Below are 14,811 nucleotides of genomic sequence, written 5' to 3'. Positions count from 1 at the left end.
CCAAATCGTAGACTACACAAGATAGAAATTTAGAATTTTTGATGTATGGTCGATGCATAGGATCATAGTACAAAGGTTGATTGCTAAACGTTAATTACAGTAATTTGGGAAAATGCTGAATTATGAGTAGACTGAGTAATTTCTAGTAAGGAAATTTAGGCTATGAAATGGGTCTACACCAGAGAACAGCCTACTCAGAGAGATGATAGGATAACAGACTATAGGCAGTCTAGTAAAATAGTTCAAGCTAACTAACTCGGGAGGACTCGCATAGCGGGGAAAAGGCCGGAGGTCTGTTTAGATTGGTACCACTATTCCGAAAAAAACGCCCCAGCTTTATGGCCTAGCATGACTTTGTTCTTTGCACCTTCATCTACCACCTCATTATCAAATAAACATTGTTTACTGCCTCTACGACAATTAGAGCTGAATTGCTTATTTTCGGTCTTTTCGATCCAGTGCGAGTTCTCGTGTTACAACATTGTACAGTCTTTTACTGCTTATGTAAAACATTGTAGCACGTTTATCTCTACCCATTCGTCAAGCTCAAAATATTGAGACTCCATTGGAATTCCGAAACTTAATTTATCTAGATGATGTTTTCGCGAAAATTGTACACTATTTGGTTTAATGGGCCTAGAAAAGAATTTCCTGGATAACGTGATGATAGATCTAGATTTCCCAGACCTAAATGATCTCATTGTTTTTCTTAATTTGCCTGTTCTTTTGTAATGTAAGCATACAAATCTGATGCCAAGGTGGACGATTCTGGGGGTCGAGGGGCCGAGCCTCCATGTATTTTTTGAGTATATATTTTTAATGTAATGTTATTGGTATATGTGTTATTTATGACTGCTTTCCCTTGAAGTTACATGGAAATCGGCGCCCTTAGGGCATATAGATTCGTGATGGGACAGGAGTATGAAAGTTCAAACTGACCACTTCCCTGAGAACGTTTCAATTTCTATTGTTAGCATTACACTTTGACGATATCACAAACTCCGAAGATTGGAAGAGTTTGGGTAACCTAGCGACCATCAGAGAGTTATTTGACGGATTTGTAGAAACGTCCAAGTCAAAGTACTCACCAAGTGAATGTATAATATTGAGGAATCCTTGAAAGCCTTTCGTGTGAGATGCAAGTATATGCAATATATTCCAAATGGTGAGCCAAATATGGCTTGAAATTATTCGCGCTAGTAGATTCCCGAACGTTTTACTAATACAGCATGGAATTGTACAGTGATTGGCAGCCAAATGGTCCCTTTCAAGTTCATAACAGCATTAAGAGTATAGTAAAGGCTGATCCAGTCCATTTCTAATAGCGGACGTAACATAGCAAACAGACAAGTGGTACACATATATACCTCTCACAGAAGCGCTTCTAATAGATCACAATTTAACACTCGAGGATATCATCCGAAAGAAAAAATGTATTGAATACTTCCATATCAATACCTTAAATCAAAAGCAAATCTTATGTGTACTCTTTTAACAAAAAATTAACATTTTCTACTTGTTACAACACTTTTTTTTTTATTGGAATCGGTCTGAAAAGACCGGTGCGATTTCTCGAGTTAGAACACCGATGCGTGTTCTCCCGGGTTAACGAGAATTTAACAATAAGATAAAGTGTTAGATGCATTGTTCATTCTATAGTTATCCTCATCGTAAAACGGAGCGTAACTGAAATAGAGTGCTTACGAGTAAAACGAAAGAGAATAAATAAATAATTTGGCGAATCTCTCATCACTAAAATTGAAATCAGTTTTACAAGTCGATGCACTATATGACACTAACGACAGAACATTTTTGTTAACTCTTACGAAGTTGATACATACAAGTTTAGACGTAGCCATCTTAAGAAAAGTTGGTTATAGGTTTCACTACGCAGTAGCGATGTGGAAATGTAACCAATTCCAACATCACTCCGATCAGATTTTGATAATATAGCTAAGGTCGATGAACATTGAGAGGAATGATGTGAGATTTTTTCTAAGAACAAAACCACTGTAAAATCCCGGATACTTCTGACGTGTAGTGAGAGCACGATCTTCGCGTTGAGTTTTCCCTTGAGAAACCAGAAACTTAGGATTTCAAGCTAATCGAAAATTATACATAGGAACCAATTTAGAATCATCTGTAATAGTATTGACACTTGGAGTATTCACATTTGTTCCTGATAATAACAAAATGAGAAATATAGTTTGGTGCTCATACATGTCAACTTTGACTAGTCATGATACTCCGCTCATACACAAGCTTAATGGCAATAAAAGGGACGGAAAAGAAGGTCAATAATACATTGCATTTTCTACAAGTAAATGTTTAGAAATCCATTGAATACAAATTTATGATGCCGCATAAATATATGCAGAAAATATCTCGGAAGTTGCATATGTACATTGTCCACATTATACTGGACTCACTATATACTCGAGTATAATAATTTTGTTTCATTTCGTCTGATTTATTTAGACCATTTAACAAATGTATTATGTTTGGAGGGTATAATATGATTTACAGAAGTGGTAACAAATATAAGAAAATGTTTTACATTGTTAAACATATATTTTTGGATATTCTTTGGCACAAAGACCATTGACTTTTTTTTTGCCATCTGTCCGGAGCGTTGTTGTACCTGTGATAATCGAGTAAAGTTAGGCGTTTTTATTTCGCATCATTTTAATTTTGCGGAAGTCTGAATAAGGTTCTTTCGTATTATAAGTAGATGAAACTGTTAATTATTTTCTTTTAATAAAAGTAGCAGCTTGTTTATTAATGTAAGTTTATTAATGTAAGTTTGTAATTGTGCGGATGGTCTTTTCTGCTAATAAATATAGATTTTGTTTCAGCTGTGTTACCCTAAAATTGAATGTCACACTTTATAAGATATATGAATCTATAGCACATTTGTATTAAGCCTTTTTAAAATTAATGTGTCTTTTAGCACTGTTAGAGCATATTAGTTAGAGACTGGTTAGTATCAAAGCTAAAGCAAAGTTTTTATGTACTTCATTTTTTAACAATAGAGCTTGTATACTTTCTTTTGCTAATAACTGAAGTATCATCGGCACGTTATATAATTCTGGTATCCTTATTCATATATAGATCATTTATACATAGTAGGAAAAGGAGATGACTTATAACCTATCCTTGAGGCACTTTATATTTTATTTTGTAACTATAAGTCGATTTATATTTTATTTGATTATCGCCTATATTTATTATAATTTCAAATTGTATCTTCGTTTCTGAATGAGACTTGAAAACTCCGGAGGAAGTTCTAAATTTATGTAGAAATATCTCAGTTGATACTTTTAGAATTTAGCCATAATTAGAATGAACAAAATCTAGTTTAGTGGACAAACTTGTATGAAAATATGAAGATGATGAGTGATATCCAGAAATAAACGAAATATATTGAGAATAGCTTTTATTATCAGTTTTTCATTTAAAAAAAGAAATATTTAGTCGTTTATCTGCCGGATCCTATCAACTAGAATATTTATGGATAGAGCTCATGCTGCTACAGGAAGAGAGAGGGAAAAAGGAAAACAGAATAGATAGGGCCTATCTGCAGTAAACGCCTGGATGATCTCTTATACGGAAAGAGAGAAGTAAAGCATTTGTTGAATCAAGTTCTCTGTTTCTATTAGTTTTAGAAAAAGAAATGTTCTTCACTAACATAATTACACCAGTATAGATTAAAGCAAGATGGTTATTCGTATCATTCTTATATACCTATCTTTGAATGATTATTGAAAAGGGAATAGATTGGTTGTAACTATCCCTGAATATATAAGAAGTTTCCATCAATACGCCAAGAAACATTGACAATAAATTTTAGACTACAACAGTATTTGTACTTCCATGTTTCAGCAAGGACGGTAGTAGATAGAACAATTATAGATAATGCAAAATATTTGCTGTAGAACTCAAACTGGATTTACTTAACGTAGTCCTAAAGAAAAGTTAGAATCCGTAGGAATTGAAAGGAATGTATAGTTAGGCATATTACACGCGTATGAAAAAACTACAAAAAGCATGAAGTTAATATAAATTTGGATGTATTTATATGGTGTATATGTATAAAATATTCTGTATTTAATTTGATAACAATGCAATAACCATGTTGGACGTTCTGCCTGAAAGTCCTTTGAGCTCGTTTGTAATTATTTATAATATATCATACTCCTGAAATTACTTTACAATTTAACCATAATTAAAAGAAATGGCAAATATCATATAATACAAAAATATGTAAATTCAGTATAATGTTATTACAAATTACAAAAGGAAAAAGATTAGTCGCTGTATGAAACCCGCATCACGATTTCATAATACTTTATACTGTGCTTTCTCCCTCTAACCGTGGGAATTGATAACAAAAACGAATCAGATATCAAATTCAAGCTATCAATGTGATTATGTAAAGTATTTAGATGTGCAATTTTTAATCTCTTGACGCTTTTCCCCTTCATAATCATATACGACATATTATGATCATACTATAAGACATTAGAGTATATTCATTATCTCATCTGCGTAAATACCAGTGTAGGGTAGGGTGGGCTAAAATTAAATTTTGCAAGTCGTAATATCTAAGAAAAGTTCTGAATTGTGGCATCTAAGTAAAAAATAAACATAACCAAAAATACAATACTTCTGGTCTCACATAGAGGCTCAAGTTCGCCGAATTAAATAACACAATTCTACAGTATTTTATTCTTACTTAAGTTGTCAATTTTCGAATGTACTAACTGTAGTCGTATCTTACTCTAAGCAATAGTGATCATGAAAGGAAAATTTGTTCAATACGGACAAGGTATTCCAGTTGTTCAAGGGATGAAAATATAAAAAAAAACAGTGGTCTGTTTTAATTGTCAGAACTCAGTTTAGGGATGGTTTAATCAGAACGTAACCACTGCCAAGGTCAAACCTACCTTTCTTATATCACATACCAGATATCAAAGTACCACTACCTTAACATGAGTGAAAACTAACATGTTAAATTATTCAACATGAGATTGTTGTACTCATGACTCTCCATACAATACTTAGTGTAGAAAATAGATTTTGATATAGATATTACAAATTGTCGAAAATATATGCTTTTTAAAATTCAATAAAGAAAACGAATGCTGCTTTCATGATGAATCTATTTATAACAAGAAAACATCAAGACATTGTTCAGTCGCTTTACTTATGCAGACGTGCTCACCGAAGACTTTAGTTGCTGTGGGCAAACATCCATAGCAAAATTCGCTTATATTCTGGCGAAAAGGGAAGCTTATAGCACAGTTAAGCACTTTATAGCACAGTTATACAATAATATGGAAAGATGTCGTAGGTAAGACAGTAGACTCATACCTGTTTCATTGAAATTAAGGTGAACACACTAGTGTTTCCAAAGACACGACTGACATGGATCCAAAAAACGGATGTTCTTTACCGATAACGACAGGCCTGAAGCAACGCGACAGGAATTATACAGCTTTGTTGTGATGTTTAAATGAATCCACCTTGTAGCTCACGTATCGTGCCATATGGATGTTGGATCCAGAGAGTGTTAAAATTTGTTTCCAAGAACTTACTAAAGTTCTCCAGCGACTGGATTGTAGTGTTGATGGAGAAAAAACTGAGCGTTGTCGATGGAACTAGTACGTATCCTGCTTCATAGTGGTCTTTGGAAACCAAAAGTAATGTTTTCCAAATTTTGAGTTCCGAATGGCCAAGTCTCTTTTTTTAGATACCCCATTCGCGGTCTGAAAGAGGACGCGGTCGCGGTCGACGGTGGCAGGCTGCGGCGGAACGATCTACTTTTTCAAAGTTGCCTACCTTTTGCCAAGGCGGCAAGAGGTCGAAAATCGTAAAATAAAATGCCCTTTGCCGACACTTTGCCGGTTGTTGCCGACCCTCAGACTAGGCAAAACAATAAGAAAGGCATATTTCCGACCTTCTTTCGACTCCTATTACCAGCCTGTTTTAGACGGCGGCGCCGGCACATTTAATGTTCATTTCCGGCTGTTTGCCGACTGCTCGGCAAGGGAACTATTCGTCGCGGTCAAAAATCACGTGGAATCTGGTCCGGCAATCAGAACGCGGAATCTGGTCGGCATAGACAAATTGTCCGAATATAGACGGCAGGATCCTGGTGGGGTAATCTTAAATATGCATCTGGATGTAATGTATTATACCGATAATCTAATCTAAAATTAATATTAACATTTAAATGTAAAATTCGTTTTAGAAAATAATCAGTTTTTGGAACTTGGGCATTTCGAAACTATGCCGAAATATATTTAAAATCCGATTGATTTCAAACAGCAATTACCACGTGCAGAAATTCGCTCTAAAACTGTCGCAAAATATCATGAATATTAACTTTGCGCAATATTTTCCCTGTGTTCGTACTGTTCAGTAATAATGCTCAAGGTATATATCAAGTAACATTATTATCATTACTTGTAGTTTCATTCAGGGACACATTGTTATGCTTAGCTAGATACAATATGTACATTACGTACGAAAAAATACGGTATTCAAGAGAAATATTTCAATGTTGTCTTTCACACTGTTCTCAGGTGTATATAGGTAGTAGACAGAGAATGAATATTATTTAATTTTATTCCATAATTAAGCGGTAAAAAGCTCAAATCCCTTTCAAAATGCTGTATATTGTTATGCCAGATTTATATCCATAGTTGTTGCATACATAATGCATTAGAATGTAAACTATTTTCATATATGTTGGTTCAATATCTTTTGTTCATTCATTAATATGTGTTCAATGAGAGTTACACTCTGAGTATCCAACGCAGAGAAGGGATATACCACTAACTGTCTCGAATTGTATTTCTTTATTAAAACTGTCATAATGTTATTGTTTCGCGCCTTTCCTCAGTACACACAAAACTAAATGTAAGGGCAGCAACTACATTTCTCTATTTCCTTCGTTTCATAGATCTGCATGAAAATCGAACGATGAATAACTTAATCACAACTTGAGAATGACTCCAACCATACATTGTGTACGATTTGAGTGAACTCTTAACTAAAGGGTGATCAATTTACTTATATTTTAATTTCTTTTAGATCTTTTTATGATAATGGGCAATCTAAATATCTTAGTGACAAAGGATGGAGGAGGAGGGCTTGCTTGCCAAGTGGATTACATTTATTGTTTCTACACATGTCCATATTTTCTTCCACGACCCTGTAATGCAGTGTTTCTTTTCTATATGATCTATTCAATGACACTGCCCATCGTACCTGAGCAGCAACACACATCCCCCCACACTACCTACTAATATCTTCAACTAACCCATTTGCTACAACAGATGTGTTATATAAGGTACATAAATATCGTTACATCGTGATATAGTGTACGTAAATGTCAAGTGTTCTTCTAAGGGTAATCCGTTACTTGTGACTAATGATACCATGAGGATTGTCAGTTGGAACCATTATTAAATGCAATGTTGCATAATTCTATGAAATGACCCTACCTTCTCTCTAGTTACAATATATAATTCTTGTCTACGTATTCCAAGTTCGTTTTCATTTGTCTATTTTGGAATCACATTCAAGTTAGACTATACATAATAATAAACTTGAAAAATACTACACAATTAGTTACTGCCTAAATGATGTTTGCGGAGAGAATAGCTATTCCTCTGTCTGAACGCTGAAGTTTATATCGACATGTCCATATGAATTATATTTTTATTACATTAGAGTAATTATCTTTTATAATTTGTTACTCAAGTTCATTTATGTGACATATATATATATATATATATATATATATATATATATATATATATGTGTGTGTGTGTGTGTGTATGTATATGTATATGTATATATAATAAGAGAGCGTCTTATTAATATTATATACATAATATTATATACGTAATAAAATACAGTACAGTTGCAGTTTTAAAAAAAATATTATATCGATAATCTGTATTTCTTGAAAGAATAACGCAATTTAGATTCTTCATTCCTTAACTGAATCAAGGAAATGGACATCACCCTTACGTATTAGGCAACTTTAATCTAATAATAGTTAATACTGGAACGTGTTAAAAAAAACAATCGATTTGTTTTAAACACGCGCATTTCTTATTCTTACTGGTGAAACCTCTTCTGAAAGAAAGATTCTTTTTTTTTTTAATTCAACTATATGATATTTGAAACATTAGTGAAGCAATAGTTAGTCAGACTATCAGCTTTGGATTAAACACGCTCTTCTTTGGCGTTATCAATTGTAATTTTAAACTTTTCTCCACTGGTCACATCACTCATTCTATGTCTACTTGAAACCATATACAATATTGGCAACATATTCGAAAGATATTAGAAAACACAAAACGAAAGACACTATGTGAAGGTTATTGTTTTATATTCCTCTGTCTGCAAGGTTACTGTTTTATATTGCTCTGTCTGCACTGGCTTCACTCAATCCTATAAACTATCTTTCTGTTTGTTACATAGAAACAGCTGTTATTTTGTCAGAACTTAAAGAGTGTCATACTTAATTTAATTTCAAAATAGTATTCCTCACATTTTCGTAAAATAAATATCAGATATGATAAATGATACAGTATATTTAGTTTAGAATTAGTGCATATTATATTGGACCTTTCAATTATTTACAAATTACAGTATCTAAATCTTACGCATTTTCTTACTCAAATAAATAACGTGTGGATTCCTTACTCATATTTTCATACTTTTCATAATATGTGCTTATATATATATAGTGGTAGTGTAGCCATTATTGCTACTCATTACTGAAATTCTTTTCTCAAAATACAAACAACGATTCAGACAATCAAAGAAAAATTCGAATTAAAAGTTGTTCCTTCTTTCTGCAATAAGATACAATGGTGGTATATAATACTATACTTATAGTAATGTGTGTTCCTTACTCTTATTTTCGTACTCTTCTTAATATGTGTTTATATGTATATACTGGTAGTGTAGCCATTATTGCTACTCATTACTGAAATTCTTTTCTCAAAATACAAACAGCGATTCAGACAATCACAGAAAATTTAATTCAAAGTTGTTCCTTCTTTCTGCAATAAGGTACAATGGTGGTATATAATACTATACTTACAGTAATGTGTGTTCCTTACTCTTATTTTCGTACTCTTCTTAATATGTGTTTATATATATATACTGGTAGTGTAGCCATTATTGCTACTCATTACTGAAATTATTTTCTCAAAATACAAACAGCGATTCAGACAATCACAGAAAATTCGAATTCAAAGTTGTTCCTCCTTTCTACAATAAGATACTATGATTATATATAATACTATACTTAGAGCATAGTATTATAACATAAATTATAGCAGAAGTAGTAAATGTTTTACCTGTTAATGTTTACTACAACATAGCATTATGAAATTGTTTAAGCAAAGCTACAGAATATCATAAAATTCAATGTATATATATATGTATATATATATATATATATATATATATATATATATATATATATATATATATATATATATATATATTTATTTATATATTTATTTTCAGCCCGGATTAGTGATTCATCATGTACCCGCAGCGGAGATACACGAAGAGGTATGTACAATGCAAATTTCAAACAAGAGAATTAATGACAAAATCAAGTATATATATATATATATATAAACGATGATGAGAAAAATTGCCTGTATTTGGCAACACGTCAGATCTATGGGTTGGCAGTGGCGGTGGTGTGTTAGGTCGGCCTCCATACCACGTCAGGCGCAGTGGAACAGCAATGTCCAGTGGCTGTAGCAGACGGAGGTAGTGAAAATTGGAGACCTTTCAGATTTTCAAAGAGGGCAAATTGTTAGTGCGAGGTTATGTGGAATGAGTGTGACGACAGTGGCTACTGTGTTATGTGTGTCGCGTGGGACAGTGTCGAAGGTGATGACGGCCTACACAGCACGAGGGAAAACTACATCGGGGAAGCGGAACAGTGGGCGGAAGAAAATCATGTGTGACAGGTCACGCCGGGTATTAAAGCGCATTGTCACGCAGAACGGCGCAACTGACAGAGGAACTGAATCAGCACCTCCCCCACCCTGTTTCGACAATCACAGTCCGACGCGAATTACATGACATTAACTTAAGTGGTCGTGTTGCACGGGCCAGACGCTCACCAGGGACCATAACGCTTTCTCACGCGGCAAATGGTACCGCGTCCTTGCAACGTGGACATTATGGACTGGAAACGTGTGATTTGGTCGGGTCATCCTTCACCCTACTCCCAACTCCCAACCACGGCCGTGTTTATGTGTGAAGAACGCCCAAAGAAGCTTATGATCTGCAGTGTCTCCACCCAACTGTGAAACATGGCGGCAGCTCGGTGATGCTGATGGCCGCCATATCATGGTTTTCATTGGGTCCTGTTGTCATATTTATCGGACGGATCACTGCCAACGATTATGTCGCAATTTTAGGACATAACTTGCATCTTATGGTCCTGATGTTGTTCCCGAACAATGACGCCAACTTCCGGGATGATAATGCACCCATTCACACAGCTGGCGTTGTTGCAGCGTGGTTTGAGGAAAATCGGGATGAAGTTCAACTCCTCCCCTGGCCCGCCGAATCCCCAGATCTCAACATAATTGAACATCTGTGGCCCGTCACGTAAACACAACTCCGGCGACGATTTCCATCTCCATCCTCTCTCACAGAGCTGGCCGATACCCTGCATGAGGAATAGTGTAAAATTCCACTTGCTACCATTCACGACCTTTATGCCTCCATCCCACGTCGCATCAAGGCTGTTCTGAAGGCGAAAGGTGGCCCGACACCATATTAATCTGGTCAGTTGCAATTTCGTTCAGGTGTTTCATTTTCTGATCACCATATATATATATATATATATATATATATATACCGAGAGAGAGAGAGGTTGTTAGATATGAAATAGACTGCATTAATTTGTATGCAATGTTATTTCTCACAGCTACTACAAGATAAATATTAATATATATTAAATTTGAAATAAAATGTAATCATTCATACCTTACCAAGAAACCTAACCTATCTTGTGTCAGTTACTGTGCCGGCGAGGACGGGGTATAGCATACGTACTTGCGAGCATAGCACAATTACAGCACTTAGTGGTCTGTGGAAAGTTTTCACTTTCGGAGAGTGTCTTGTTTTTTGAACTTCATCTAACATCTTTTCCATTTTTTTTCATCTTCATCTGGGCTTCGGCCCTCAGCTACTGTATCACGATGACAGAAACTGGCAAAGTTAACGGATCTACGAATCTCGGTCAGGATTTAAGATTACAACCTCCACCACTTAACATCGGGCCTAACGGTCGCCAAAAGACGCAGCGAAGAATTGTTACGGAACACCTCGTTCAGACCGTTACACTATTCCTTTGTCTACCTACGCTGACTGAAGCACTAAAGGGCATGGAATTCCTTCACGATCTTTCTCTGATAGCGAACAAGTGCTAGATTCAAAGAAGCAACGAATTACTTCCAATATTAATCAGCCTACAACTGACAGCCATTGTATGGATTGGGCATCCACTTCTGCCGATAATCATCATCAGCAGTACCAGTCAGATCATGTGTACAATTTCTTGCTAACCGACTACGATCAGAAGTATGACACTGTTCGTGCTGTCTTCCAGCAATTAGTCAACTACGTCCCTCGTCCTGAGATCCGTGAAATTGTGAAGATACGCCGTGGCATCATTTTGATATCCACTAACAGACATTTCGCCACGCATGTTCGCAACTAGGCAAGCTATGAAATTTTTGGGACAAAAGCAAAGATTTCTACTTTAGAACTGAGTACAAGCAAAACTCCTCCTCCACCACGACGACCTTCTATCTCTTCCTCTTAAATATCTCTTTCTCCCCTCCCCCAAGTTGTGGGTTTGACTTGGATTTAAACGGGATCGAACGTATCACTCTTCATCTAAAAGACCCAGAAAACCATAAATTTGACACTGATAGTGGCCATTTTCGATCATTTTTATATATATCTCTTTATCACCCTTCCACAATTTGCGGGGCTCATTTGGGATTTAAACTGAGTCGGAAATGTCACTGTTCATCTGAATGATCCCGAAAACTATGGATTAGACACTAATATTGGTCGTTTTTGATCATTAGTATACATAGCCCCTCCTTCTCCGTTCTGTGGCACACGGCATCAGAAATGTCACTGTTAATCTCAGCTACTCCTGAAACTATGGATTCGACACTAGTATTATTAATCTTCTCTCATTTTTAAATGTTTATCCGTACGTCGTACCCGCTCCATCCACAACTGTTAGAGGTTAACTTGGATTGCAACAGCACTAGATGTATCATTATTTCTCTCATCGACACCGAAGACTATAAATTCAATTCTAATATCGGTCATTTTTGATCATTTTCAAATTTCTCTCCTACTCATCCCCCTTCCCTACGTCGCATCATCATAGTGAACAGCCTAAAGTACTCCCTGCCCCTAAACTCATGTATGTTGAAAATTTTATTCAGATCGGTCAGGTGCTTCAAAAGTGAGAAGTCACAAAGGCAATCATTTTTTTTGCATATATCTCACCTTTCCCCTCCTCTACGTTGGCTCGTCCAAGTGAAATGAGAAAAACACCCAAGGTCCGACCCTCATACATGTTGAACATTTGATCGAAATTGTTGAAAATTTATTAGCTTTTATTAGTTTTTATTTATACGCCCCTTTCCCTCCCCGCCACTAGAATCACCGTTAAACTAAAATTACAAAAATGATTCTAGATCTAAATCTCATGTACCTTGAACGTTTGATTGAGATTGGTTTGATAGTTCAAGAGTTATTAAATTAACTTTAAAAAATAGTCCCTTTCAGTCTTGTATAAATTGATTTTTATATATATATATATTCCCCTTCTCCTTCCCCCACGTTGTTCCGTCAGATGTAAATCATGAAAATATCCCAGGGCTCAACCTCCTCTATGTTGAAAAGTGGTTCAGGAGTTTTAAAGTTTTATTTACTTTTATACCCTCTTCCCACAGCTCTACCAGCAAAGTGAATAGCCTAAAACCAGCCCAGCCTCGAACCACATCCATGTTACAAATTTGACCGACATTGATCGGGCATTTCAAGTGATTTAGAGTCACGAACACAGTACTTTTCAATTTTATATATATAGATTATGATATTTATATCAATAAGTTGGTTATTTACCCAAAGAAAAGTGAATAAAAAATCTTCTTAGAAATTGTATTATCTAACAAAATTAATGTATAATAAGTAGATATTCCTGATATAGACTATATGCTAACTTTAGAAGTAAGACAATATATAAAATAGTATGTGATATTTGTTCTGGTTCTAATACTTTGTTGAAATTCAAGAAAATCCACCCACTATCCATCTCTCTTAGCTTGAAAGATGTAGAGAAGGGCATTAAACTACATTATTGTTCAATTGTTAAATTAAACTCTTAAGATTTGGGCATATTTTACAAAAATACTAAATTTCTGCTACATTACAACTAATGGTTTAATGTGTGGGAATGACATAAAGTGAATTAGACGCACAGTCTAATTACTTGGTAATTCCGAACGAACTGATAAGCAACTTGAGTTTAAGATTGCCGTGTTTCTCGTATACGTTTTGTTCCTTCAATAAACTGAGGGTAATACTATGAAGTAATATAACATACTTATTTAGTACAATTTGATAACACAAAATGAAGCAATACGTCAACATACCACTCGATCTTGGGGAAAAGGTAAGCAAAGAAAATGCACAGATATACACAATTAGTAATGAGTTAAAATGGAGAACTATAAGTTCTCGAAATAGTTTATACATATGAGGAATGTATTTCGAAAACATGCGAAATCCGTTTGGGATAAATTTTTTGGAAAGGGCAAACAACTTATAATTTTTTACATTGAAACACTATGACAAATATTATTTCACACCGAATTTTACACAGAATGTTATCTGTAAAAACATTATCAAAATTTAACGTAAGATGTTCCATAGTATAGTAGTATTCAATTCATATTCACTTTTCCATATTCAATTAAAAATCGGATATTTTTGGTTTTAGCATCTTTTGGAAATATACTCCTCATATGCCATTCTGAGAGCGATGAATTCTTCATCAATTTGAAATTAAATGTGGTATGATATGAGAAAGAATAAGATGGAAAAAAAATTTAGTCACTTTTCATTTTCATTTAGGCATTGTAGAGTAAACATAGAGAACTGGTTAAATGCATTTTACAAATAAGATCTTTGAGATGCCGCTGTATAGTTGCTTCGACTCACTAGAATATGCATGCACTCACTTCATAAAAATGATGCAAGTGTCGTGTAACTATTGCTATAGGAAAATTCACCATTAACGAGATAATGTAAGAAGGCTTAAACAACAAAAAAGGAAGCTGCAAACCGATATAGTATTCGTTATATCAGTTTCCCTTCCAAACTAATCATACATATTTCTCTGTTCTAACTGTAGAAAATAATCTTAGAGGTTCATGCTGCGTTTGCTCAACATGGCAAATATAAAGAGAGTGCTTTTAGAAAAAGTTGAATACCATTTTCTCCACTATCATACTACAAACTTCAGATTAATCTCTGCGAGATTAGTATTTCATCTACGCCAAATTTAGTTTTGTCATAATATGTAAATTGTTTTTGTTTATTTCATTATTTACATTAACTTTGGGGACCCGAATAAAGTGATTTTCTTAGTCTACTTTCTGCTCTTTCCATACATACAATACTGTTCGAATATCCTTTAAAGCAGAACAAAATATTGCT

The 14,811-nt window shown here is 34.7% G+C and overlaps 1 protein-coding gene across 1 annotated transcript in view; it reads left to right on the top strand.

The window, feature by feature from the left end:
- LOC145661492 (uncharacterized) overlaps positions 1-14,581 on the top strand; it is a 61,212-nt gene extending 46,631 nt beyond the window's left edge. Inside the window, exons 11-12 of the mRNA XM_081726809.1 lie at positions 9,559-9,606; positions 14,507-14,581. Coding sequence (XP_081582935.1) covers positions 9,559-9,606; positions 14,507-14,581 — 123 coding nt within the window. The remainder of the gene's footprint in view (positions 1-9,558; positions 9,607-14,506) is intronic.
- The last annotated feature ends 230 nt before the right edge of the window (positions 14,582-14,811 follow it).

The sequence above is a fragment of the Thermobia domestica genome, chromosome 10 (assembly GCF_964235325.1).
Source record: "Thermobia domestica chromosome 10, izTheDome1.hap1.1, whole genome shotgun sequence".
NCBI classification, from domain to species: Eukaryota; Metazoa; Arthropoda; class Insecta; order Zygentoma; family Lepismatidae; genus Thermobia; species Thermobia domestica.
The sequence above is the reverse complement of the archived record's forward strand: the minus strand, read 5'-3'. Positions and strand labels throughout refer to the sequence as shown.